At 39.9% G+C, this 26,052-nt stretch overlaps 1 protein-coding gene across 6 annotated transcripts in view; it reads right to left on the reverse strand.

Annotated features, from left to right (window-relative positions):
- LOC130913315 (rho guanine nucleotide exchange factor 28) overlaps positions 1 to 26,052 on the reverse strand; it is a 65,365-nt gene that overhangs the window by 30,275 nt on the left and 9,038 nt on the right. For 4 of the 6 annotated variants that reach the window (XM_057831816.1, XM_057831815.1, XM_057831818.1 and 1 more), the window contains 9 exons: positions 22,788 to 22,971; positions 22,332 to 22,533; positions 22,004 to 22,079; positions 21,440 to 21,486; positions 18,862 to 18,931; positions 6,060 to 6,181; positions 5,298 to 5,635; positions 4,847 to 4,979; positions 4,407 to 4,518 (listed from right to left, as the gene is read on the reverse strand). In XM_057831816.1, coding sequence (XP_057687799.1) covers positions 4,407 to 4,518; positions 4,847 to 4,979; positions 5,298 to 5,635; positions 6,060 to 6,181; positions 18,862 to 18,931; positions 21,440 to 21,486; positions 22,004 to 22,079; positions 22,332 to 22,533; positions 22,788 to 22,971 — 1,284 coding nt within the window. Of the gene's footprint in view, positions 1 to 4,406; positions 4,519 to 4,846; positions 4,980 to 5,297; positions 5,636 to 6,059; positions 6,182 to 15,578; positions 15,800 to 17,526; positions 17,698 to 18,861; positions 18,932 to 21,439; positions 21,487 to 22,003; positions 22,080 to 22,331; positions 22,534 to 22,787; positions 22,972 to 26,052 lie in introns of those variants that run through there. The other 2 variants (XM_057831820.1, XM_057831819.1) reach the window with 2 other exon arrangements.

Below are 26,052 nucleotides of genomic sequence, written 5' to 3' on the forward strand. Positions count from 1 at the left end.
GAGACCTTTTCGCCGAGGGAGTTAGTTGGATCATCTTCAAAATTGGTGAGACTGTTCAGGAGACATATGAGATCTTAAGTTTTGAAAATGGTGCGTTTTCATTCACGGGTCTGACCTGGGCGTGGTGCCAAAGTCGGCCATTTTTTCGGCAAAATGACAAATTCAGTAAATGACTAATAGTTCCTTGACACAACGTTCAATCTTTTTCATATTTGGCATGTATGTGTGGTATCCCACCCTTAACACGAGTGCATTGAAATATTACCCATTAGGCCTAGCGCCCTCTAGTGAGAACAGGAAATGCCTTTTTTTACAAGACAGGTTCCTCCTCCAAGGGAAAAAAATCTGTTGACCTCAAACCTGCATCAGGGGAGCCTTAAGACCTGTGTTCAGGTGCCTGATGAAAAATATTGAGGTTTCATTGAGGCGGAGGGGTCCAAACAGGAAAGTGAAAATGACCGTCAACAATTTGTCGCGCAAAAAACTTTGAACAGTCATAACTCAGCAGTTATACAACATATCTGCGCGAAACTTCCCGTGCTTGTTGAGAGTCATACCCTGAAGGGTCTTGTAGGGGTCATTTGCATCAACTCTACAGTGCCAACTAGTGGCGACAGAAAAGAGTTTTAAAAAAGGCCTTTGCTATTGGGTTTTTTCAACGTAGAGCAATGAAATTTGGGGAGTCCATACCTTATGCAAAACTGCTCCAAAAAGTCTCCTGCACCCATTTTCCAAATCCAACAGAAAATCGGGTATTTTGGATCGAATGTGAAATTTTTATCCATTTGTAGTACAGTTTACATTTGGAGGCCTGAACATGCACGGAAACTCACCAAATTTTGCACATACATGCGGCTTTGCGTGTATTTCAATAATCTTGCGACGTTATAAAAAAATTTAACAAAAGGGCTCAGTGGCGCCCCCTTGAATTTTTCAAAAAGGCGTTTTCTATTAGGTTTTTTTAACGTAGAGAAATGAAATTTGGGGAGTCGATACCTTGTGCAAAACTGCTCCAAAAAGTCTCTTGAACCCATATTCCAAACCCAACAGGAAATTGGGTATTTTGATCGAATGTGAAATTTTTATCAATTAACAGGGTGCACATTTGAGACCTTGCAACAGAGGGAGTTAGTTGGATCATCTTCAAAATTGGTGAGACTATTCAGGAGACATAAGAGATCTAAAATTTTCAAAATGGTGCGTTTTGATTGACATGTCTGACCTGGGCGTGGACCTAAGTCAGCCATTTTTTCGGCAAAATGACAAATTCAGTAAAAGACTAATAGCTCCTTGACACAACGTTCAATCTTTTTCATATCTGGCATGTATGTGCGGGAGCCCACCCTTAACACGAGTGCATTGAAAAATTACCCATTAGGCCAAGCGCCCTCTATTGGGAACAGGAAATTCCTTTTTTTACTAAACAGGCTCCTCCTCCAAGGAAAGAAAATATATTCACCTGAAACCTGCATCAGGGGAGCCATAAGACATGTGTTCAGGTGCCTGATGAAAAATACTGAGGTTTGGTTGAAGCAGAAGAGTCCAACAGGAGAAGTGAAAATGACTGAAGCCATTTCGTCTCACCACAAGTTTTGAACAGTCATAACTTCTACAACATATCTGCGCCAAACATCTCGTGCTTGTTGAGTCATACTCTGAAGGGTCCTGTAGGGGTCATTTGCATCAACCCTACAGCGCCAACTAGTGACAATAGAAAGTCACTCATTTTTCTAATATATGTCCAGTTCTTTTCAGGTTGGTCATTATAGTTTCAAGACCTTTTGAAATATTTATTTTACGGCCCATGTCCACATGTCTCTCTCTGTTGCCGTGACGACCCTTTATTCGCTCCTTTTTTGTAGTCCTCTGTCCAATAGGGGTTTTTATCTCTTAGGTGTGTGAATGTAAAGAGGCAACGTTCAAGCATGTTAGGTTCTAATGAGATGATTAGGGAGGAGGATCTGCCACCACCCTGACCTGCTCACTGTCCGAGTTGCGTGACGTCCGAGTTGCGCTAGATTGCGAGGGCCCGTTCAATCCTGCTTGCAGGCCTAGTTATTATTATTATTATTATTATTCCGATTTTGATTTATAATTTATTTGTTTTGCTATGTGTAATTGCCATTTGTAATAGTACCAGCAGTATTTTTTAAGGATTTAGTGAAGGTTTTTGGGCTGTGGAACGAATTAATGGAATTATAATGTATTCCTATGGGAAAATCCTGCTCGACATACGACCATTTCGACTTACAAACAAGGTCCTGGAACGGATTAACTTCGTATGTAGAGGTACCGCTGTATTCTGATTTTAAAATCGTTTAATTATGTTTTTGCTTCCAAATAGCGGCTAAACCAGTGGTTCTTAACCTGGTGAGTAACTCTAAGAGGTTCAGTGAAGGCAAAGACACACAGGGCCCTATTTTCATACGCTGACTAAAGGCAAAATGTAGTTTTAGACTAGGCTGTGAAATGGTTTGCCCCCAATTTACATACTTCATTCATTTTTTTCAACTGCTAGCCTGCTCTCTAATGGAAGGAGAAACTGGTTTGCTCAGTGACAGGTTGACGCGCACTAGGTATGAGGAAGTGTAACAGATATATGGACGGTGTGGACTGCACAGATGATCGAAAAAAAAAAAAAAAAAAAATTGCGTCACACTTCATGTCTTGAAAATAGTATATGACGCAAGAATGTGGAAATAAAGTTTCATTTTCCAACATGAAAATCAATAGCAAATGGCAAAATTATGTGTAGTAAATTTAAATGTTGAAAAATGGTTGAATGGGAACTCACGCAGATTTTAGCTTTCTAGCTGAGCTATGTTAGGTTTGAAAAAAAATTGATGTATTATTAAATTTCGAATGGTGAAATTCGTAGTGTTCGGTACCTTTAACTAGGTTAGGAACCACTTAGCTAATCCAAGTTGAGAAAGTTAATGAAAAGATAACAAATATTAATAATGAATTCATAATAATAAAAAATAATTTACGAAAGAAATAATAAAACACATAATTTTATGCATAGACTTCAAAAATCTATTGACCTGACACTTCATCATTCTTTGCTTATCAGAGGAGGCCGAGCTTCATTTACTAATAGCCGAGGACTGCACACGCTCATGTCGGATTCAAGCTTGGATTTACTTACGATTGGATTTAACTACGAAAGTTGTACCGCATACAAACAGGAAGGATTGTCTCAGGAGTGATGTTAGAGGATTCGAGGTAAATATGATATTTTTCGTACCATACATTAAATATTTATTCGCAGGAATTTTCTTCTTTGTATACACATGGAACTGACTATCCTCATAGTTGGCAATATTTACGTGAAATAAATGCTACCTGCACGGTTTCTTTACTTTTAACCAAGAATCGAGACTGTTTGGGATTTAAGCGTTTATTCACAAGAATTTTCGCCAGAAAAGTTCCTTTTACGCCAGGCGGCTGCTAGCCTCATTCGCTAAATTAGTAGCATGGTACTTCGTCAATATACGTAAAAAATAAACGCTAACTATACGGTTTCTTTGCTTTTAACCAAGAATTGAGACTGTTTTATGTCCATATCTATGAAGAATTCGGGGATTTAAGCATTTATTCACAAGAATTTTTGCCAGAAAAGCTCCTTTTGCGCCAGGCGGCCGCTAGCCTCATTCGCTAAAAGTATATAGTGTATAATGATAATAAAGTGATATTCTATTCTATAATAAGTTGTGATTGTATATAGAATTTATTAAGTATCTATTTATATATTATGTATAATTGATTCTGCATGTTTTCCTCAAGTATTAAGTTTCTGATGTTAAATTGAGTGATTTATTAGCTGTTGAAAACTTGCAGTAAGAAAAAATTAAGTTGCTATTTTGGTCAAAAACTTATATGATATGTTAAATATTGCTATTGATCCTGAAAATATAGGTGATTATTTCTGCATTTGCTGATTTGTGTGCATCCAGTGTAAAATCTGAGACTTTTATTTCCATTTTAAGTTGTGCTATACTTATATAGAAAATAATTATTCGGGATTTTATAAGGGAACGACTTTGAATTTTTTGATGCCGCTGCTCATGGAGACTCATAAATGGCTAAGGTAGGTGCCTGTTTTGGTTTTAGGTCGGTAGCTGCTTTGGTTTTGTAAATATTTGAATTTGAAGTTTTTGAAAATAGGCCCACTACGAATCAGCCCCGTTCCCATGTCATGTCAATAGGTTATGAAGTCTATGTTTTATGTTTAATGTAAACTGGGGACAACGGGCATCTATGGCAAAAAAAAAAAGAGGCAGTTTTGATCTGGATCGTGATTATTTCACAACAATAGACATCAAGGAATGACCGATATCTGGCCAAGTTTTTTTTTTAGGAAGAACGAAGAAGTCATAGAAGGAAAACGTAGAGAATCCACTCACCTTCCGCTAGATCAGTGATGGTTGCGTCTCTGTTTAGCAAGGGGCGTGAGGGCTTCGCCTTGGGGGAGGAGTAGGAGTACGAGCGCAGTCGAATCTCGCCTTCTTCTGGGTTCTGGATGAGAGTAGGGACAGAGCAGAGGGCAGTAAACAAACAGCCTGAGAACTGAGCATTTTTACACAATGCTGAGAAACCCAATCAATATGGCTGACCTCTTATCAGAGCATTGAGCTGTTGATGGAGTTTATATATTTGAATATTGGCATTTTAGAAGCACACTAAAAAAGATTGATCAACCAGTAGTTAAAAGGTTTTATTTTGTGTCCTGAGAGATGTTTTAAAATCAAGAAAATGTCAAATGCAGACATTTTATCATAGGAGGGGCTAGATGTAGTAGAAGCGAAGGTATTTTCAGATACAGATTACACATACAGTACAATACCTGAGTGGGTTTTTTTGTGCTGTTGGAGTGAGAGTGGTTAAGGTCTGGGGAGCTGGACTGCAGCCTTGAAGCAGTGCAGGGGTAAGAATGGCCGAGTATGTCCTCTTCCCCACTGTCACACTCAAGGCTAGGGCTGCATGGTGACATACGACAACAAATGGGTACTTCTATGATTCTTTAGAAAGATGAAAATGCAGTTTTGCCCTTACACACTGTATAAATAATGTGACAGTTCAGCTTCACATTATATTAGAATCCAATGCTTCACAAATATTACACAACAAACTAATTCAATTGGGGAATCCATTCAAATTCAAAGAGGAGAAACAGATTCATTTTGAGATATCACTTTTTGACTTGAAATTGTAACGTTTAAGCCAGGATACAGTTTTAACTTTCTATCAAGAATTATATATATAGTATAAAAAAATTGTCATCATTAATGTCATACCTCAGTCCACGGGTCGTCGCTGGCAAGTTGCATTCTCTACCGGGAGAGACTGGAAGTCTGGTTTGCGGTTGTCGCTTCTGTCCTCCTTCAAACAAACGGAAGGCGGAAGCCAGGGGGGAGGACGGGAAAGATGGGGGGGAAGCTAAGGGGGAAGCCGGAGAGACGACGGAATTCTCTGGGACTGGGCTTCGGATAGCCCTCTTGCTATTTTGCGGTGTGGACGGGCGATTTTTGGAACAGGAGCTTGTGTCAAACGGTGTCATGGTGAAAGGGTCCCAGCAAGAGCTGCCAACATCAGGCGCTGGGCGAGAGCGATATTTAATATCAACATCATCCACCTGGAATAGGAAAATGTAGTACATGTGTACACATAACGCATTAGTCGGCAGTATATGAACGAATAATGTATGCAGTCAGTGTGTGATATTTTTTGATTGTGTGTTTCCTCTGTGTCAAAAATTACTTTGGGGAGGAGGACAGAAAAAAAGACATTTAATTTTGGATATTATTCCCCAGCAAAGTGCATCCTCTATTAAAAACAAAAACAAAACAAAAAAACCCACACTTTGCAGTTGGTTCAAACATAGAAAATGCCAATGACCCACTCCAAACCCTGTGGGCTCACAAACAGATGTTTTTTGTTTTTTTAAACCTTGAAATCTGAGCTGTCAAAGACATCTTTACTAATAAAGCACAACATATTTTTATCTCCCACAAAATAAATCAAGACATTACAGTATATGTATTGACTGGGCTTCTCACCTGGTCCACCACCATCGCGTTGGCATATACTCTGTCTTTCCCGTGGATCATCGCTGACAGCCTGGCAGCAGCAGCGAGAGTCGGTGACGAGGCTTGGCTCTGGCCTATGGACTGGCTTTTTTCTGTTGGGAAGCAATTTTTCAATATTATTGTGGGTTTCTACAGCAACGGCAAAATAACCCCTCACAAACACAGGAAGTGACAAAGACATCCTGGGTAGTTCAGATGGCCGAGACTGCACATGAGTATGCGTGCGTGTTTGTCTCAAAGGCTCTTTGCACACACGTGTGAATGGGTGTGTCAGGCGTTGTGCCTTGGCATCTGTATGCTTGTTTCTTCCCACACCCGGCCTTCAGCGGGTCGGTGGAGAGAAGATAGCTTCCAGTGAGCACACAGTAGCCTTGAAGGGAACCCTTTCTACACAGTAGAGCCACTATGAGGAGAAGCCAGGTTTAGCTATGTCAAAACACCTCTGCTCTTAAAACACACACTATACAAAAAAATCAACACTATTTTTGGGAATGACTTCAGGCAGTTGTATTTGTTCAATTTATGGTTATAGAGAATATCATTAAGGCTGAGAATACTTACCTCACTCAAGCACATAAAAGGAGCGTTTTACTAAAATTGTCCAAGCAAAACTCTCCAGAACAACCTCACAGGCTCTCGCGTGCCAGTCTATAAACTATTTGCTTGGCACTGAGCACCTGAATGCACCATCCAATCAATACTGAATGGTTGTGGGACAGAGGTCAGCAACCTTTACCACTCAAAGAGCCATTTTGACCCAGTTTCCACAGAAAAGACACTAGGAGCCGATGACATTTTAAATCATTGCATCAGCTCTATGGAATCACAGGAGTGCCAAAATTAAAAAATAAATAAATGAATAAATGAAAATACAAAAGTAGATTTTGTCATTGACTTTTACTTTTTGTCAATGAAAATCCCAAACAGAAAAAACAATGAATATTTGTCATTGACTTTTACTTTTTTTCATTGAAAAACACCAATGAAAAAACAATGGCTTTTCCTACTTTTTCTAAAACATTTATTCCTGTTTGGAAAGACCCTTTCAACGCCATTTGATTGACAGACCATTCCCTTTGGTAATAGCAAAAGCAAAGGCAAAGAAGCGAAACGAGTGAAATAGAAAAGGCAAAGGCAAGAAAGGGAAAAAAAAGCCATTGTTTTTTCCCGTTTTTCAATGAAAAAACTAAAAGTTAATGACAAAAATTGTTTTTTCCCATTGTGATTTTCATTGACAAAAAGTAAGAGTTAATGACAAAATATACTTTTACATTCTCATCTTTTTATTTATTCATTCATTTATTTCTCTTTAGATTTATTTATTTCTTTATTTATTTAATTTTAAATTTTGGCAGTCCTGTGATTCCATACAGCTCAACTATCTGTGTGTGTATATATACATGTAGATTTTATTCATTTTCTCCCACTTATGACTTAAGGCTTATGGGTACAGCTTTTGAGGGGCAACCGGGACTTTACATACCAGTAGTTAGGGAATTCATTACCTGCATTTGTGCTCCGCTAACAAAAACACAAAAACAGTAAGACTGACTTGATCTGCCTCCTAAAGGGTTTAGTTCTTTCCTAAATCTCACAAATGCCAGAATAAACTTAATTCAAATATTTAATCATTAATATATAATTGAGTCACATCTCAGGGTTGAAAGAGCAGTGGGTTGCTGACCACTAGTCTAGGACCACGTGTTTATTTTTATATTACAGCAGTCCTAATAAACAGATTCATAAAGTGCCTGATGTGAAGTACCTCGTGCTGAAAAACAAAGAGGAAGTTAAAATAACTGATTGCAGTAGTCTAGCAGAGAAACATGTATTTCAGTTTGTATTATTTTGCACTTTTGTTGCACTGACATCATAACCAACTTTTTAAAGAATAAAACCACAATTAGAGCCACATCACTGCTCATAAACAAGCGTTCCAGTGAGGTGATGCATAGCAAGGAGCAGAGGTTTTACACCCAGTGAGGCATTCCATGGAAAAAATAATTTCCTAACCACATTAACAACCGGTAATACTGTTCAATGCTCATTGTGTTAACCCATGGTGACAGCCTTCTTAACTTAGTTATTGTAATGCTTCAAATTATAGTCTGAGATTATTGTACGCCACACTTGTGTCAGGAACCTTGCTCCAAAAACCTTCCTTTCAAACACAGAATCAGGTGTCACTCCAACAGAAAAACCTAATGGTTTGGCCTTGCAAGCTGCTGGCACCACACAGTAGGAGAAAAGAAGTCCAGCTTTATAGACTAGAATAAATCAGACCAGCAAATGGTTGTGCTTCCTGTCGGTTGCGAGTCCAATAAATCTGAAAACCCACAAGGAGTCAAGCAGACGTTGACGAGAGAACCAGATGATGCTCGGTCCATTCATGTCAAACGTAAAGGTACAGATGTAAGACACACATCTGTTTGATATAAAGAACACACATCACTTTGATCAGAAATTCTGTAACTCTGGGAGTACAATGTAAAGCTATATCCTAAACCAGTGGTTTTTAACCTGGGTTTGATCGAAACACCCAGGGCTTCGGTGAGTAAGTCTAAGTAAGGGGATCGGTGAAGGTTAAGACATCCAGGGCCCTTATTTTATACGCTGACTAAATATAGGCAAAGGGGTGTTTTAGGCCCCAAATATACAGACTTTATTCCATTTCTTTCAACAGCTACTTCTCTATCTGAACAGAGGAGAAACTGGTTTGCTCAGTGGAAGGTTGACTCGCACTGGATATGAGGAAGTACAACAGATCTTCGGGCAAAATGGACTTCACTGGCATTAAAAAACAACAACATTTGCCTCACATTTTACACCATGACACTAGCATGTGATGCAAGCTTAATGTTGAACAACGTAACATATTTTCTCAAAATTTTAATTACAAATTCAAAAGTTACAGTCATTGGACTAGTCTTGGCCATGTGTAATAATGGAATGAATTCAGGCATTGCTCTATCTGTAAAGATAACATCAAAAAACATAAAATTTGGACCGGTTTCTAAAAAGAGGCTTTCAAAATGAGAACTGAATGGAATTCCCTTAGATATTAACTTACTAGGTTAGCTACCGTAATTACCCAAATATAACGTGCACCCGAAATTTACCTATAAAATCTAGGGAAAATTCTTGTACTCGTGTACAAAGCTCACCCTAATTTTAGCACCAATAAATATAAGTCTCGTGTCTCAAACTTATAAAGTAAGCGGTTGTAGCGAGTTTTAACAGAATTCACCAGAGGAACTAATGTTGGCAAGTTTTGTAGTTCCCAGGAGGAAGAGTTTAGTTAAGCCAACAGCCGGAAGTAAACAAACATCTCCCGCTGCAGCATGCAAGACGTATGTTGTTACTTTGTGAGTTTCAGTGTCAAGAAAACAACGTGGCTTAGCTCCGTTGTTCGATACTCCTCCTCAGACTCCTGTTATAGCTAGCCACACGGTCCATATTTCTATGAAACGGATCGCTGTATATGTTCTCTTCAAGACAACATGACCGTGTCAAGTCGGCATGTTGCGACCACAAGGTAAGAAAAATGTACCGGTAATAAACGAATAGTACAACAAAAGCATTTTAATTTTATTAGACGTGAAAAATATCATAAAAATATTTTTTTTACATGAAGGATTACATGAAAGTTGATTATTATATCACTATTGTTTGGATCAATATTGTGCTGGTCCATGCTGACACTGGAACATGAATCATTGAATCATTCTGTCTCGGTTGCTGTACCTGTGTATAACGCGCACCCATGATTTTACAGGTGCATTTTGGGAAAAAAAAGTGTGCGTTATATTCGGGAAATTACGGTATATCAGTTTTTAATTTGAAAAAATATTTTATCTACAGTGGGGCAAATAAGTAGTTAGTAAACCACTAATTGTGCAAGTTCTCCCACTTGAAAATATTAGAGAGACCTGTAATTGTCAACATGGGTAAACCTAAACCATGAGAGACAGAATGTGGAAAAAAACAGAAAATCACATTGTTTGATTTTTAAAGAATTGATTTGCAAATCACGGTGGAAAATAAGTATTTGGTCAATACGAAAAGATCATCTCAATACTTTGTTATGTACCCTTTGTTGGCAATAACAGAGGCCAAACGTTTTCTGTAACTCTTCACAAGCTTTTCACACACTGTTGCTGGTATTTTGGCTCATTCTTCCATGCGGATCTCCTCTAGAGCAGGGATGTTTTGGGGCTGTCGTTGGGCAACACAGACTTTCAACTCCCTCCACAGATTTTCTATGGGGGTTGAGATCTGGAGACTGGTGTTCTTCGGATGCAATTCAGTATTCTTTCTCCTCCAAACACGAGAACCTGTGTTTCTCCCAAAAAGTTCTATTTTGGTTTCATCTGAACATAACACTCTGAACATTCTCCCAGTCTTCTTCTGGATCATCCAATTGATCTCTAGCGAACCGCAGACGGGCCTGGACGTGTACTTTCTTTAGCAGGGGGACACATCTGGCAGTGCAGGATTTGAGTCCCTGGCGGCGCATTGTGTAACTGATAGTAGCCTTTGTTACTGTGGTCACAGCTCTCTGTTGGTCATTCATTAGGTCCCCCCGTGTGGTTCTGGGATTTTTGCTCACCGTTTTTGTTATCATTTTGACACCACGGAGTGAGATCTTGCATGGAGCCCCAGATCGAGGGAGATTATCAGTGGTCTTATAAGTCTTCCATTTTCTAATAATTGCTTCCACAGTTGATTTCTTTACACCAAGCGTTTTACCTATTGCAGATTCAGTTTTCCCAGCCTGGTGCAGGTCTACAATTTTGTCTCATTGACAGCTCTTTGGTCTTGGCCATAGTGGAGTTTGGAGTGTGACTGACTGAGATTGTGGACAGGTGTCTTTTATACCGATAATGAGTTAAAACAGGTGCCATTAATACAGGTAACGAGTGGAGCATCGTTAGACCTCGTTGGAATAAGTTAGACCTCTTTGACAGCCAGAAATCTTGCTTGTTTGTAGGTGACCAAATACTTATTTTCCACTCTAATTTGGAAATAAATTCTTTAAAAATCAAACAGTGTGATTTTCTGTTTTTTTCCCCCACATTCTGTCTCTCATGGTTGAGGTTTACCCGTGTTGACAATTACAGGCCTCTCTAATTTTTCAAGTAGGAGAACTTGCATAATTGGTGGTTGACTAAATACTTATTTAAACTCGTCGGGTTTGGTACCTTTTAGCAAGGTTAAGAACCTCTGTTCTAAACATACAAGAATGCATAAAAGAGGGGTGTCAAACTTGTAGTCTGGGGGCCAACTAAAGTCCACCAGACAGTTGTGGAATATTTGATGTGGCCAACACTCACTTAGACAATCTCTAATGTCTCCCTGTAAGTCATTTGTTTCAAATTCTTTGCCTTAATGATTAGGCAGGAAAAATTCAAACTATATTATTTTTGCTGCTCAAACATGTAGGCCTGTTTAGGTAAAAAGGTTGCAAGATAAAGACCTTGAAATATCAACCCACTTCTGTATGACTGACAGCAGGTGCTAATAATTCAGCTGCTGGACCAGATTCAAAGCCACATCTGTCTGCTGCGGCCTGGATCATCGTGACACCTCTGTCCCATTAAACATTGCCTGGTGATCATTACTGTCAGCTGCTAAGATCTGTGTTTAACATTAGTTAACGGAAGAATAAACCGGTAGGGCTCACATTACTCGCAATGTTGAGCAATGTCTAAGTGCGTAGCAGCCCATCAATTTTGTGTAGGATTGTGGCCAAAGACACTCTACTGTGTGTGAGAAGATGTGATATTCACAGCATGTCCTCAAGTGAGCACCAAGCCTATACAGTAGCAGTGCTTGCAAGGCTTAAAGGGAGTACAGGAGCTCTTCTAGAAAGTAAGACAAAGGCGGCAGTCAGTGGCAGGTCTCCAGACCAGGGCAGTTAAATACAGAGAGTGACCCCTCAACCTGTGCACACCCCTGGGATGGAGTCATCGAAAGGAAGGCAGAGAGGAAAGGGGGAAAGGGGAGGCAGGTTTGTCACAAGGGCTCTTTCTCAAGGTCCACTCTGTTTGGAGGCTGCTGGGGAACATTCAGGATAAACAGTTGTACCTGTCATTTGAGCAAACTCCACATTTTTTTCTTATGAGCACAAAAACATGAATCATCTCTGCGTTTTCTCCTTTTATGTAGTCTCTTCAGGACTGCGTGAAACATCTGTCACACTCAAGAGATGCCAAAGCCATTGGAAAGAGAGTAAAATAATAATCAGTCTAAAAATGGAGACAAAGTACCAAGGCAGCGAAAGTTATGATTTGACTCACAGGTTTTTAAAGGGCTATTTATACAGTAACAACAATTGACTAGCAAAATCCACAAATCCAGCATGAGTAACGACACCTGCAATCGGTCCAAGCATCACATTGCGTGTTACTGTTATGTTTACATTTGAGCTGACCGAAGAAATTCAGAGGGAGGTAAGCCTTATGCAAACAGTTATTAGCCTTCAGAGTGAAGAAATAAATGTAGAGGTGTAACGGGTGCAAGCAGGTGCTGTACAGAACCCTCACTCCCCATACAGTCAAGACAGCACAATTAGCGGATAGTGTGCTCTACTGTGCTCTGACGGCAAGGGTACGAGACCCAGCCTGAGTAAGGGGAGGGGGATCACGTCATCAGAACCATCAAGATCAGTTACACAGGCATTAACACCTGAAAATACACTGACACCCCTAAATTTTCAAGTCCATGATGCAGAATATTTAATGATATAGGTATAGTTCAATTAAAGTGGTGCCTTTAAATATTAAGTCATATTTTTTTCCAGACCACATTTAACCATAAACACATACGTATCTCCTATGATCTTTAATACATTCATCTTCTGAACCGCTTATCCATTCGAGGGCTGCGAGGGTGCTGGATCCTATCCCAGCTAACAATGGGCAGGAGGCGGGGTAAACACATTAAACTGGTTGCCAGCCAATTACAGGGCACAATGAGACAACCATTCACGCACACACTCACACCTATGGACAATTTTGGAGTGTTCAATCAGCTTACCATGCATGATTTTGGGATGTGGGGAAAAAAACAGAGTACCCGGACAAAACCTACACAGGTACAGGGTGAAGAAACTCCACATAGGGAGTCAGGATTAAACCAACAATCTCAGAACTGTGGCGGATGTGCAACCAACTCTGCCACCGTGGCACCTCCAATATGCTGGCCTTCTGTTCCAGCCTTTGAAAAAAAAAAAGACTAATAATCCCAGTGTTTTTAATCACAATCATTGAGATCATCATTATTGACGGGTCAGCTCAGCCATGCAACACCTTCAAGTAGGGGCCGCCCACATCAAGATGAGCTATTCACAAACACGCATGCAGCGAACTAACGGTGGATTTCGGTTCAAAAACTACGAAAGCTGTACCACATACAAACAGAAAGGATTGTCTCAGGAGTGATTTGTTCGAGGATTCAAGGTAATTATTATATTTTTCGTACCATGCATACATTTTGAAACGTTGTGAAAAAAATGGAGAAATTAGCTGCTAAGGCATTGGCATCATAGTTTGCAATATTTACATAAAATAAATGCTACCTGCATGTTTTTTTTTGCTTTTAACCCAGAATCAAGACTTTTTTACATCCACATCTATAAAGAATTTAAGGATTTAAACACTTATTCACTAGAATTTCAACGTAAAAAGCTTTTTGTTGTGGTAAGGGGGCGCCACAGTGAACTTAAAAGATGAGCTGCACATTTGACATATTTACGTAAAACAAATACTAACTGCACAATTTTTTTTGTTGTTGTTGCTTTTAACCAAGAATCGAGACTGTTTTATGTCCATATCAATAAAGAATTCAGGGATTTAAGTATTTATTCAAAAGAATTTTCAACGAAAAAAGCTCTTTGTGATTCTACTCAGTCAGCTTTGATCAGCTTTCATATGTTTCCCCACCATTTGTGTTAAAATATCCATTGCTTAAAAGGCTCAAACATGTTTGCCATTTGTTAATCCTTCTATCAGGTTTCCAAGTGTTAGAAGTAAGATATCTGACGTTAAAGCAAAATTATGTGGCTGTTATTCTTGCACAATGTGTAATTCTCTAGGTTTTATGTTTAGTTTGACAGTGGAGCTGAAATGGGAGCATCAATTAAGTGAGTGGAGTTTGCAGTCACCATACAGTGCTTATCGCCAAGTTTTACTCACAAGTCAAATTAAAAGAACAACAAGAAAAAAAGTTGGAATGAAAACTATAAGTCATGCCATTCATATTTCAGCACAAAACTATCATTTCTTTCCAGATATTTTTATCAGATTCAGCTGTTAGGTAGCCAGGTTGTGGTTGTAGACTCTTTGTCAACGGTGCATCTTTCGAAACATTTATTTACTTTAATTCATCTGGAATCTTTTTCCATACACCCCGTGCTAATGTTTACCAACTTAACTTCTCTGTTGCCTCTTCAAAGGTTTCCAATGATTTTGTGGTCGGGTCCTAGTGATGTCATATTTGTTTCTCTGATTGGATAGGTCCCCCCATGCACTTTAAGAAGCATTTTTCTAATGTCTGAATTGCTGTATGGTAATCTCAAAGTGCTTTTCACAGCTGAACCTGTTCACTGTCCAAACTTTGGATGCCGTACATCCACTTAAAATTCAAGAAAGTCAAATCACCTTCACCAAGACTTTATATGGTCACTTCGATAGTGCATTTCATCTTAGTATTGACTTTGTAATACAAGCCGGCTATTTTTAATCAAATTCACCAGTGCCACTCTCAATCAAGAAGCAATAACTAGAGCTGTGTTGCTGAGGTTTATGGTCAAAGATGAGGGAAAGACGACTGGAATGAAGCCATGACACAGACATGGCAGTAACTTGAGCTTCTGCTGTGTCTATGCGCCTTCCCTCGCTTTCTGGGAAAACATACTCTTTTGCACACATGCAACAGTGTTCGAGCACAATTTTGATGGATTTATGAGATTACTTAAGCGCTATAATTTATAAAAGGGTGTCTCATACTTTTTGGAAATTATAGAGGCAAGCAATCACATGGACCTGCAGACCAACACAATGAAATAACAATGTTTGTCGAAGATGTTTAAAGTCTGAAAGTAGTCAATCAGCTTCATGAGGACATCTGACATTCCGCAACAAACTGTCAGATATCAGGTTGCATCACCAGCAAACAAACAGTTGTCTCATTGTGACTGATAGTGTTGTTGCAGTAACTGCTTGTAAATAAGTAGGTGTGATGGCATCATTCTTAATTAACAGTATTGCTCCAAAATATCAATGGCAACTTTCTACATTTCTCATAAGGCAGTTAACTGTGGAATTATGTGCAAACCAGTCACCAGCAAGCATTCCAAACATTACACCTGCCCAACACATTAGCGGATTTGAAGTTGCTCATTTTCACAACAGTGCAGGTGACAACTAGCATGAAGTGTAACACAACGATAGAGTTCAACATTCATAATGTACATGTTTTTATGTTTACCTTTTTTGCCAGAATTCTTACGCATCCTCATCCTGGGAAAAGAGGGCCACGAGTAGTTGAAGGGAGAATCTGAGTCAGAATCCATGATGTGCTTTCTTCCAACCAGTTCAAGATTTGTGAAAAGAAGCCTCAGTTCACATCCATTTTCCCACAGTATAATACTTTGCAGAGAAGCTGCAGCAATTGCTTCTCTTTCCAGAGCCCAACTTTAGACACTCTGACACTTTAGGAGTGAGCCAGCATGTTCCCCCTGTCTCCCCCTGCCACCCCTCCCCCTAAATCCCTCCCCTTTCCCCTTTAAAACTCTGAACTGTCCAACTCAGACAGAGTCTACTGATGTCCTCACTCTCCACTTTTTTTTGGTCAGATTTTCCTAAATCTTTTCCAACTTTATGGATCTATCTGTCTTTTAACTCATCTGCCACACACAGTTTGAAGGGAGCCGTGAGGTGAACCCATGCTGGTATAGACAGAAGGGGGGGGGGGGGGGGGGGGGTTTGTGACAGGCCGGAAAGAGTGACTGAAGGAGAGGGAGCGAGAGAGAGAGAGACTGAGAGAAAGTCAAACATAGGAGTGACTTCAGAACCTACAGAGAATACAAACATGAGCACAGACAGCCAAGTAGAGGTGACTCTCAGACACTGGAGAAATCATTAACTCTGTGAGTTCATGATTGTCTCAATGATACGCTAGGAAAACTTGCAAAATGAAAGCTTTTCACTCCATGTGTGTCTAACACTTGCGTTTCAAGGTTGTCCTTCGCGGTCACTTGAATCTCCCTCAATCTTTCTCGATAACATGGCATAGAAGCACTGTGGTTCTCCTTGTGGGGACGGGGAAAGGGGGTGCAAATTGCCAGGTCAGCAGACTCACCATGGAGACAACAGTAAGCACTGTGGCTGTTTTCTTCTTCACTATGTCCTTTCCACCCCCCTTTTTCAACTGTTGCCCATTTACAATTCCCTGGATTACAGCAACAGGAGCATTAGCAAGTTCAAGTAGATCACACCAAGAGTGCTTGTCTTCAGTAATCATAAAGGTAATATAAGACCCCCCCCACCCCCCACTAATGATGCATCTAAATGTCGAACTCTGAAAGAAAAAGCATCCGACAGTTATGTGGCAGGCAACATTCTACATAGTGCAAAAGTGTGATAGTACATGCTTTGGCACTGTACTAGTGCACACTAATGCTGGCTTTGTGGGGTCTGTAAGAGGTTTAATCCTTTTTTTCCGCTCTCCAATTAGATCCCTCAGCTGGGGTCGGAGACTCTCGTTAGCATTTTTAGCATGGCATTTATCTGCTGTCGCTCTGCCAAACTATCTGTATCATAAATTTTCTGCTCCTGTTCTCTATTCCAGTGACACACACTACTTTCACACCACTCCTCTCCTCTCTCCGGGGATCTCGGCAAGCTGCTGGAAACAGTTTTCAGGAAAGCCTTGGCAACCCCCATTCAGCCACAATCAGCCCCTTTTTCATACCCTCATACGCCTTGCCCCCTCAGAGCACTCATACAGCATTTTCCCTCCCTAACACACATGCACACATATGCATGCAATACCATGACTTCTTTCTTCAGCTATATTAAGCAGAATCCCCTTGAGGACCAAGTGTCATTTGCCGGTTGTTCACTAAACTCACATTAAAATGCTGACCTAGTGAAGAGAGAATTGGAGAATGAGTCTGTTTGTGTATGTAAGTATTTTTGGGGAATACTGTGTGTGTTTCTTTTGGGTTGGGTGTTTGATTTTGGGGAGCGTTGGGAGGGCAAAGATGGGGGTGAATTCTGGATACAAAACAAGGGAACGTGTGTTTTCTATCAATTTGTAACCAGTATGCACACGTGAACAAACTTATTTCTGTAATTTGGGCTCTCCATGGAAGTTTCAATTTAAGGAAGCTGATCCCATGAAATTACTGTACAGGGAGAATGATGACAGCTACCTTCAAAATTCCTCATCCCTTTGCTTTCATTGCTGAAGCTCTGACGGCAGAGACTCTGTCAGACTATTTGATGACACCTCAGTTCAAGGCAAGAGATTGATCTCTGGCAAAAAAAAAAGACATTTATAGAATACAATACGAGGAATTAAAAGCTCTTGACTCTTTGTAGAGCAGTCATTTAACTCATTCTCAGTCTGGCATTGTCGGTGCTAGACGTCCATTCCATGTTGACTGAGAAGGGCTGGCAGCAAGCTGGCTTGGACATCTAATGCAGTGAAGGGCATTATAAGATGACCATTCACCACCTGCTCTATAAAGGGTTAGGCATCTACATGAAAGCTGCATCTTACTTAATTTGTTTATTTGGGATATCAATGTAGCTTTTCTTCATGTTTATCTATTTTTTTAACTCATTATCTGCCATTTACTGTGATGGGCAACCAAGCTATTTTCACAAGGAGGGTTGGCATCGATCATCAACTACAAGCCCTCCCAGTTCAAAAGTGAAAGCGTTAAGAGATCAGCTGAGGTCACAGGCGGCTGTGGTCAAAGACAGTGGAGGAAAAATGTGAATATCGCCAACTCACAGACACACACACAGATGCAGAGAACGAAATGGCTAGAGCATAAAGTCCGGAAAACAACGGCAGCCACAGGAAGTCAAAATTGCAGCTGTGTAGTGCCAAGTGTTATAAAGCCCGCAGCCTCAACTTGTAACCACGACATTCTTACGCTCAGCCATCACTCTGCGCCCCAGCAAATCAAGCCAATCATTAACCCACAGGATGTTCCCCCTCTCAAAGCATTCCCTTTCTGTCCAACAGGAGATTCAAAGGAAGCCACCTACAGCCACATCGTTTGAATTCGCAATGCAGAACGTGCTGGCGGGAGTAGGACAACTGTGTTGGTTACGGATGCGCTAGCTGCACACTATACTAGTATTATAAATCCCTTCCATGTGTCCTAACTGCAGTGAACAAAGAGTGACAAGCATCCAAGAACTTTTAAAAGAAACGGGGCAGGGACGCTGAAACATATTTCACACAACTTTGTCAAACATTTCCCTACTGTTGAGCTCATTTTATGATTGGACACTACTTAGACACCTGAAACAACAGTATCCACTATCATATCCACACCCGAAGCACCACACGCTTTCAATTTTAAGCATTCGTGCAGAAATTTATTCTGAGATTGAGCATTGCTGGCAAGAGATGTCCAATTAATTTCAGGTGAGATTGATCATTCAATGCCATCCGTCCCATTCAATATAGATTGGACGTCTGTCACCGTCAATGGCAGGGAATGATTTAACACGAAAAGCAGGCGTCTTACCAGAGTCAGAGTGCTCGTCGTCCTCTTGGTCCTCTGGATTGAGGCAAAACATCAGCGGTTCCTCGTAGCCCTGTCCAGAGAAATGGTGTTCAACGAGCAGCACACACATTTCCATAGTAAGACTTTTCCATAAAGTTACAAGCATTCCACTAAACCTTAAAAAAAAAAACCAAGTCTGGCCAAGTACAAAAACACAAGTGTTTGGCAGCAACTCGGCTGTGCGACAGCGAGAGAGATCAATTAAGTAAGCATCTGTAGCGTATACAACAGGTCCTACAGAAACATGAAACACGCTCACAAAGTGAACTATTCAAGCCAACTGTGCCCGTTGGAGCCTCCAACACCTCAACAATGACACTAAAACAATGTGGCGCATTGAGGGCCAGCAAGGTGGTACCAGTGCACTTACACATGCTGATACAGATGTTCATGCAAGTTGAGCAGAGAAGAGGTAAAATTTCAGGAATTTGAATTTGATACTAAAACATACAGTGTCAATTTACTTGTCATAAGATAAATCTAAGAGAAAAGAATGCCTGAAAATATATCTAACAACCACCCTCCCTCCCTCTACTGTGGGGATGGCGTGGCTCAGTGGTAGAGTAGTTGTCCCCCAACCCAGAGGTTGTGGGTTCGAGTCTCTGCCCTGATGAACTCGCCTAAGTAATATTGAGCAATACTGAACCCCACATTACTCCTGGTGCTGCGTCACCAGTAGGTAGATGGCGATGAAGAGTAAATCTTTGAGCGCCGTGAATGATGGAAAAGCGCTATATAAGTATAACACCATTTACTGGCTGACTTACAGGAAACAATAAGTCCGCAGGTATTTAGGGTTTTGTTCTGAAATGGCTTCGTATCAGATTTTTTTCATGACTTGCACTTTCAAGTCATATTAATACACCACATTAAATTTGCTGCAATATCCGCTGATTGCCTGTCTTTATTTGTACTGTTTTGTTGCCCCCTAATGTCCCTTAAGTGTAACCAGTTTGTTAGGTTTCAGCTCATTCTACAGACGTTATCACATGACTACTCGCAGTCATAGCAAAAATTGAGTGCTAAAAGAGGAGCTAACTTCGGCAGTCATTGCTTGCCATTTCATTTCACTGGTTTTGGATTCTAATAGCTTCGCTTTTAAGTTCTATTCTTTTTTTCATATTGCTACATTAGCATTGTGTAGCAAAGTTGTGGTGTGTATATTGTGTTTTTACATTAATAGTCAAACTTTGGGCCGTTTACATGGTGATGCAGCGACACACAGATGCAATGATTGTGTTGCGGGATGGCCTTGCCTTTAGATGATGACGGTGAAAACGGAAGGCGAAGACGCATACTTTTGATTCCGGCCTCCAAAGCGGAACGATTCGATTGCGGGGATTGCTCCGCAACCATATGAATGGAACGCTCTTGCTCCGAAGATGTCAGTCAGCACTTGCACACGTTACTTTGGACATGGGCAGTCACAGCTATATTCAAAACAGCAAACATGGTGGAACTTCGGCTTTAATTTACTTTTTTAATTATATTATTAATTAAAATATCTTTTATGTTCAAGTTTTTGTGCCTTCTGAAGCAAAAGAAAAAAATGCGTGGACGCCATTGCTTCGAGTGGGCGGCTATGTTGTCTTCCGGGCTTAGGAGGTTGTTGTCAAGGAAACGCATCATTTACTGTCACCTTATAAAACTGCACTGCCCCCTAGGGCCTGCCGTGAATACTACATCGTTGTCACACGGTATTGCGACATAATTGAAATAGAGACGGAACCATATAAATGCAAACATTAAATGGGTGGTATTCTTGGAGCGTCAACATGTAAACGGCCCCTTAGTTACATTATTGCACTGCTGCGAGCAGGAATAATCTATTACAGTACGTATCATATTTTGTATGATAAATAATTTTTCGTAATATGAAGCGGGGGAAAAAAAGCGTTGAAAAACCTTTTTGTAAAATGAATTTTTTCTGTACCAAAACTTTCTCCGCCCCTCAACATGCACAGAACTCTATCATCCTTATCATCCCTGCTCTCATAATTTTTTTTGAATTCTGCAAATCAAATAGAATGTAATTGAATGATACACTACAATTAACACCAGTCTTCTAAAAGCATGGCTCAAGCAAATTTATGCCCTCTCTATTTTAAATATTTTTATGAAAGTTAGCATTGATAGAATTTGTCATTCATCTCATGCAACACTATCATGCACTTATTTACATAAGCGTGTTTGTCCTCTTGGTTAGCAGGAACAGCTAGACAAACAGCTAGCTTCTACACCTGAGAAAACGCTAACATTAGTAAGGATTTGCAAAAAATTTTCTGTGATTTTGCCAAGTACTTTACTAAACATAAAAAAATAATAATAATGTGATAAAATGTTATCGTTGATCTGTAAAATGAGCTAATCAAGATTTAAAATGGATAGTTGTTTACCTGTTGTTAATATGTATGTAATATGCATGGCATATTTTTCAAGAATCTTAAGGCCTACAATTCTGTAACAACCCTAAAACCGATTGAGATTTATCGCCGTCAGGAGGCAGCCAATGGCTTAACGAGCCTATATTTGTACTTACATTATCGTCTGCAGCCAGATTATTTCCACTCATATCAGGGAAAAGTCCTACAAGAAGCAAAAGTCAGCATTATAGCAACAGAAGCGCAAATTCTCTTTCCAATAGGTTTGTCTGGAGGTTTATGAACGGGGATATCTGCTGTACATTGTTTTAATGTTTTTGCCAAAAATCAGCTGAAATTAGGCACACTCGTGATCAGAATTAAGACAAACGCTATAGAAAATGAAAGGAAGGATGTACCCTATTAAAACATGAACCATTGTTGTCCGCTTGCAACAAATGCTTGTGTGATTCTTGATACTATTACGCAATCATAGTCATCCTTAAAGTTCTCACAAATGATCAGGTTGTAAGGCTTCTATTATTCATATCTGCATCCGAAGACAGTCCCAATTTCCCTTTGCAGTACCTCCTATTTCCACATGAGGTCAGTCAATTTCTATCAGCCTACAACACTGGCAGATTGATAACTTGGTTCAAGGTTGTCAAATGAAGTTAGGAGTGATGGACAAAAATTAAAATTTGAAATATTATGCATAATATGGATATGGATGGTTATTATACCGGTTTCTGCAGGATCATCCACCAGTTGCTCTTTGCCGAAAATAGTCTCTCTTCGTTCCTTTCTTAGCGCTTTAATCTGAGGGGTGAAAGGTACGCCTTAAATTTACAAAAATTAATAAATAATGGGAGGACTACTGTTAAATGTAACAAAAAACATTCTTCTGGAGTCTCAGATGCACATTCATTTACCTAAATTTATTTGCATGAATGGCAATGTTGAATAGCTTGATTTTAAGATGCTTTATACTAAACTGTCATCCATGAAAATGAAATGTTTATATCGCACTTTGTTTCAGATACTTACAAGGAGAAAAACAGTCACACTGACCTCTCTGAGGAAGCACTCATTTCTTAGTCTGTTTCTGAGCAATTGAATATCAGCATGCCTGCTCTCTTCTGAGCTCCACTTCAGATTTTGTCTGATGGTCAGTGTCAGATTCCCTGTGTCGTGACAGTACCTCAATAATCGGGAGCGGTCAGCCCACACCTGCGATAGTCCTGCAGGAGGTGTGGCTAAAGGGTTGGGTGGGCTGCCACAAAACGAATGAAAATTACACTGCAAATGATTGAAGAAGGTGAAAAACTCAACTACCGGTATACATTTTATGTTTGATGTTGTTGGCTGACAAACATCTGTGACAAATGAAGAGTTTAGTGCACATGGGAGAGTGTAGAGTGAAATAGTAACAGTATTTTAAGAACGCAACTGATCGTGTCTAGACAAATAACATTGTTAAAAGATCAGTTAATCACTGTTTGAATTGAGTTGAGTTGAAAATCTTACTGCATGAGGAGCTCCAGCAGTTCTCTGTTGCCTGATGAGTGTGCCAGCTGCAGTGGCGTGACTCCCTCCTTGTTTGGAAGACTGATAGCCATCAGGCCACCAGGCTGACAGAGCAGCAGCTCAGCCAATCGACACAGACCCCATCGCACAGCCAGGTGGAGCAAAGACTCCTTGGGGCTGTGATCTGCAATAACATTTCATTAACATTCAATTGTCGCAGTCATGAAGCAGTCAGGTGCAGTTATAAAGAGATTAAGCTGTAAAGTATACAGTAAATCAGTGACAAGATTTAAATCAGCAAAGTCTTCTTCATGAACTACAACTGATAATAATCAACCTACGTGTCACTTATTGATTTGTTCTTTGGGCCAGCCTTGAATCACTCTGACACGTTGACCTACTTTTTCGACAACACAGTAACAAACTATTTTTTGTACAGCTGAAGCAGTACATTAAGCAAGAATTGGAAAGAATTCTACTAACAAAGCTTCAACAATTACTGTCCCCAGTTCCTAAATGTTTAGTGAATGTTGTTTAAATAAAAGGTGATGTAACACAGTGGTAAACATGGTAATTTCCAACTCTAATAAAATTCTAAGTCATGATTATTTTCTAGAAACATAATAAAGTTAATCAGTCTGAGCATTAAATATAATGTCTTTGTGGTGTATTCAATTAAATATAGGTTGAACATTATTTGCAAATCCTTTGCCACGTTTACATGGAGCCAAATATTCCAATTACAATCGGAATATTTGTTCAAACCGAATAAATGTGTTCCATATAAACACCTCATTCGGAATGAACAGGCCCAAACCGAATGGAATTTCATTCCGATTCACAGGGGTGGAATATTCCTTTTCCCAAACCGATTAGAAGTAAAATTATATCATGTAAACAGGGAAGCGGAATGGTGTCTGGTTGCGTTCTTTCTGCACATGCTCCGTACTGACGTGGTGACGTCACTTGGTGACGTAAGTAACGTCACTTGCAACATGGCTTCCAAGCACAGTGCACCTAATTGGAGTCCAGCGGAAAGATTGTATTTAATTCAAACTTTAAAAGAATTGAATATAATTGCTCGCTTAGACGGGCGTAAAACGAGGAACAGTGAACTATTTAAAAAAGTTCACGAGAGGTTACACGAAGCCGGAATAGACCGGAGCGTTGACCAGATTAGAAACCGGTGGAAAACCGGCTACTACAAGGCAAAAGAGCAAAACAGCAGAAGCGGATACGACCCCACAAACACAACAAGTGGGTTAAAGTTAAAACAGCTGCACTCCGACGATCGATCTCCATGTTTTGCAACGTGACGCTTTGTTTTGATTAATCTGCGCATGTCAGACGGCAGTTGTCAAACGTCCTTTCGGAATAAAGGCAGACACATGTAAACGCTGGATCGGAATAGATGAAGTGACATGTAAACAGCTGATCTGAAATTTCCATTCGGAATGATTTGAATCGGTATGAACAAAAGTCAGCATGTAAACGTGGCTATTGTATTCCGTTCCGTTTATCTATGATAACACAACGTACCAACTACATTGTAATTGGGGTTGGACAATATTAGAATGTATAACCTTCTAGTACAGGTACGCCCTGGGTTACGAATGAGTTCCGTTCCTACGCTTGTGATGTATCCCGAATTTTCTTGTTACCCTTTCAGTACCCCTAAATACCCCCTAAATCTCAAATAACTATGCAAAAATATGTATTATATGTCATATTAATAAAATTAAGAAAAAACTAAGATGGCGACTGGCAACAAAATGGCAGACGAGACTGTTACGTGACTAAAACAAAATGGCGGATGAGACTTTGGTGTCATAAAGTCGAAATCACATACGTCATAACTCGGGGACTACCTGTATTCCCATATAAGTCAAACATAAAGCCCGACAAGTATTTGTAAATATCATAAGGTGAATGGATTGGACAGATGTACTGTATTCTTAGGGTGTGCATGTCAATACTAGTATTACTCTTTCAGTTGCGTTGAATAGCCTAACAGCATGATTCAAACAATAAAGGTTGACATTAGTATGAGCTTTTGAGGTTGATAAACTGCAAACATTTAGAGGGAGACACGGCAATGAAAAAGGCTACCATACTGACATTAGACTCAAATTTAGTTTGTTATTAATGTATTGTTGGTGGATGTAAACCATAAGCCAGTTCAAATGAACAGACGGTGGCATCTACTAAAAATGGTGGTCAGTGGACAAGCCACACACAAATTGAGGTCTGCCTCAGGCAACATCCAGATGGAACGGCTCTATTAACCACATTAGAGGCTGCCCAATTAGCTATGATGAATTCAACAGAAGCGCACATGTGAGCATGAGCACTTCCGATTTCGGCCCGGCAAGCGCGCACTGGAAAATGCTAATGATGGTGGTGAAAATGCATAGGAGTGGTGGAAGGGAACAGAGTTGAAGAGTTCAGCTTGGCAAGCATATTCTTGCAAAGGTAGGTTCTTTAACATACAAAGCATGAACGAAAGGGCCACACACCCCGGTTAAAATCCAGGTTTTTGTTGAAAACGAGAGCAAAATAAATCATTTAAAACGTTTTGCACCATTACTGTGAACTATGAGTTGCACAGCTACAGTGGGGCAAATAAGTATTTAGTCAACCACTAATTGTGCAAGTTCTCCCACTAGAAAATATTACAGAAACTTGTAATTGTCAACATAGGTGAACCTCAACCATGAGAGACAGAATGTGGTATAACCTCCAGAAAATCCCATTGTTTGATTTTTAAAGAATTTATTTGCAAAACATGGTGGAAAATAAGTATTTGGTCAATACCAAAAGTTCACCTCAACACTTTGTTATGTACCTCCCCCTGCATCTCCCCCGATCTGGGGCTCCTTGCATGGAGCCCCAGATCGAGGGAGATTATCAGTGGTCTTGTATGTCTTCCATTTTCTAATAATTGCTCCCACAGTTGATTTCTTTGCACCAAGCGAAGAGTGACGAGTTACAGAAAACGTTTGGTCTCCGTTATTGCCAACATAGGGTACATAACAAAGTACTGATATGAACTTTTGGTATTGACCAAATACTTATTTTCCACCATGATTTGCAAATAAATTTTTAAAAAATCAAACAATGGGATTTTCTGTTTTTTTTTCACATTCTGTCTCTCATGGCTGAGGTTTACCCATGATGACAATTACAGGCCTCTAATCTTTTCAAGTAGGAGAACTTGCACAATTGGTGGTTGACTAGATATTTATGTGCCCCACTGTATATACAA

This window comes from Corythoichthys intestinalis, chromosome 3, assembly GCF_030265065.1.
Source record: "Corythoichthys intestinalis isolate RoL2023-P3 chromosome 3, ASM3026506v1, whole genome shotgun sequence".
In the NCBI taxonomy this organism is placed as follows: Eukaryota; Metazoa; Chordata; class Actinopteri; order Syngnathiformes; family Syngnathidae; genus Corythoichthys; species Corythoichthys intestinalis.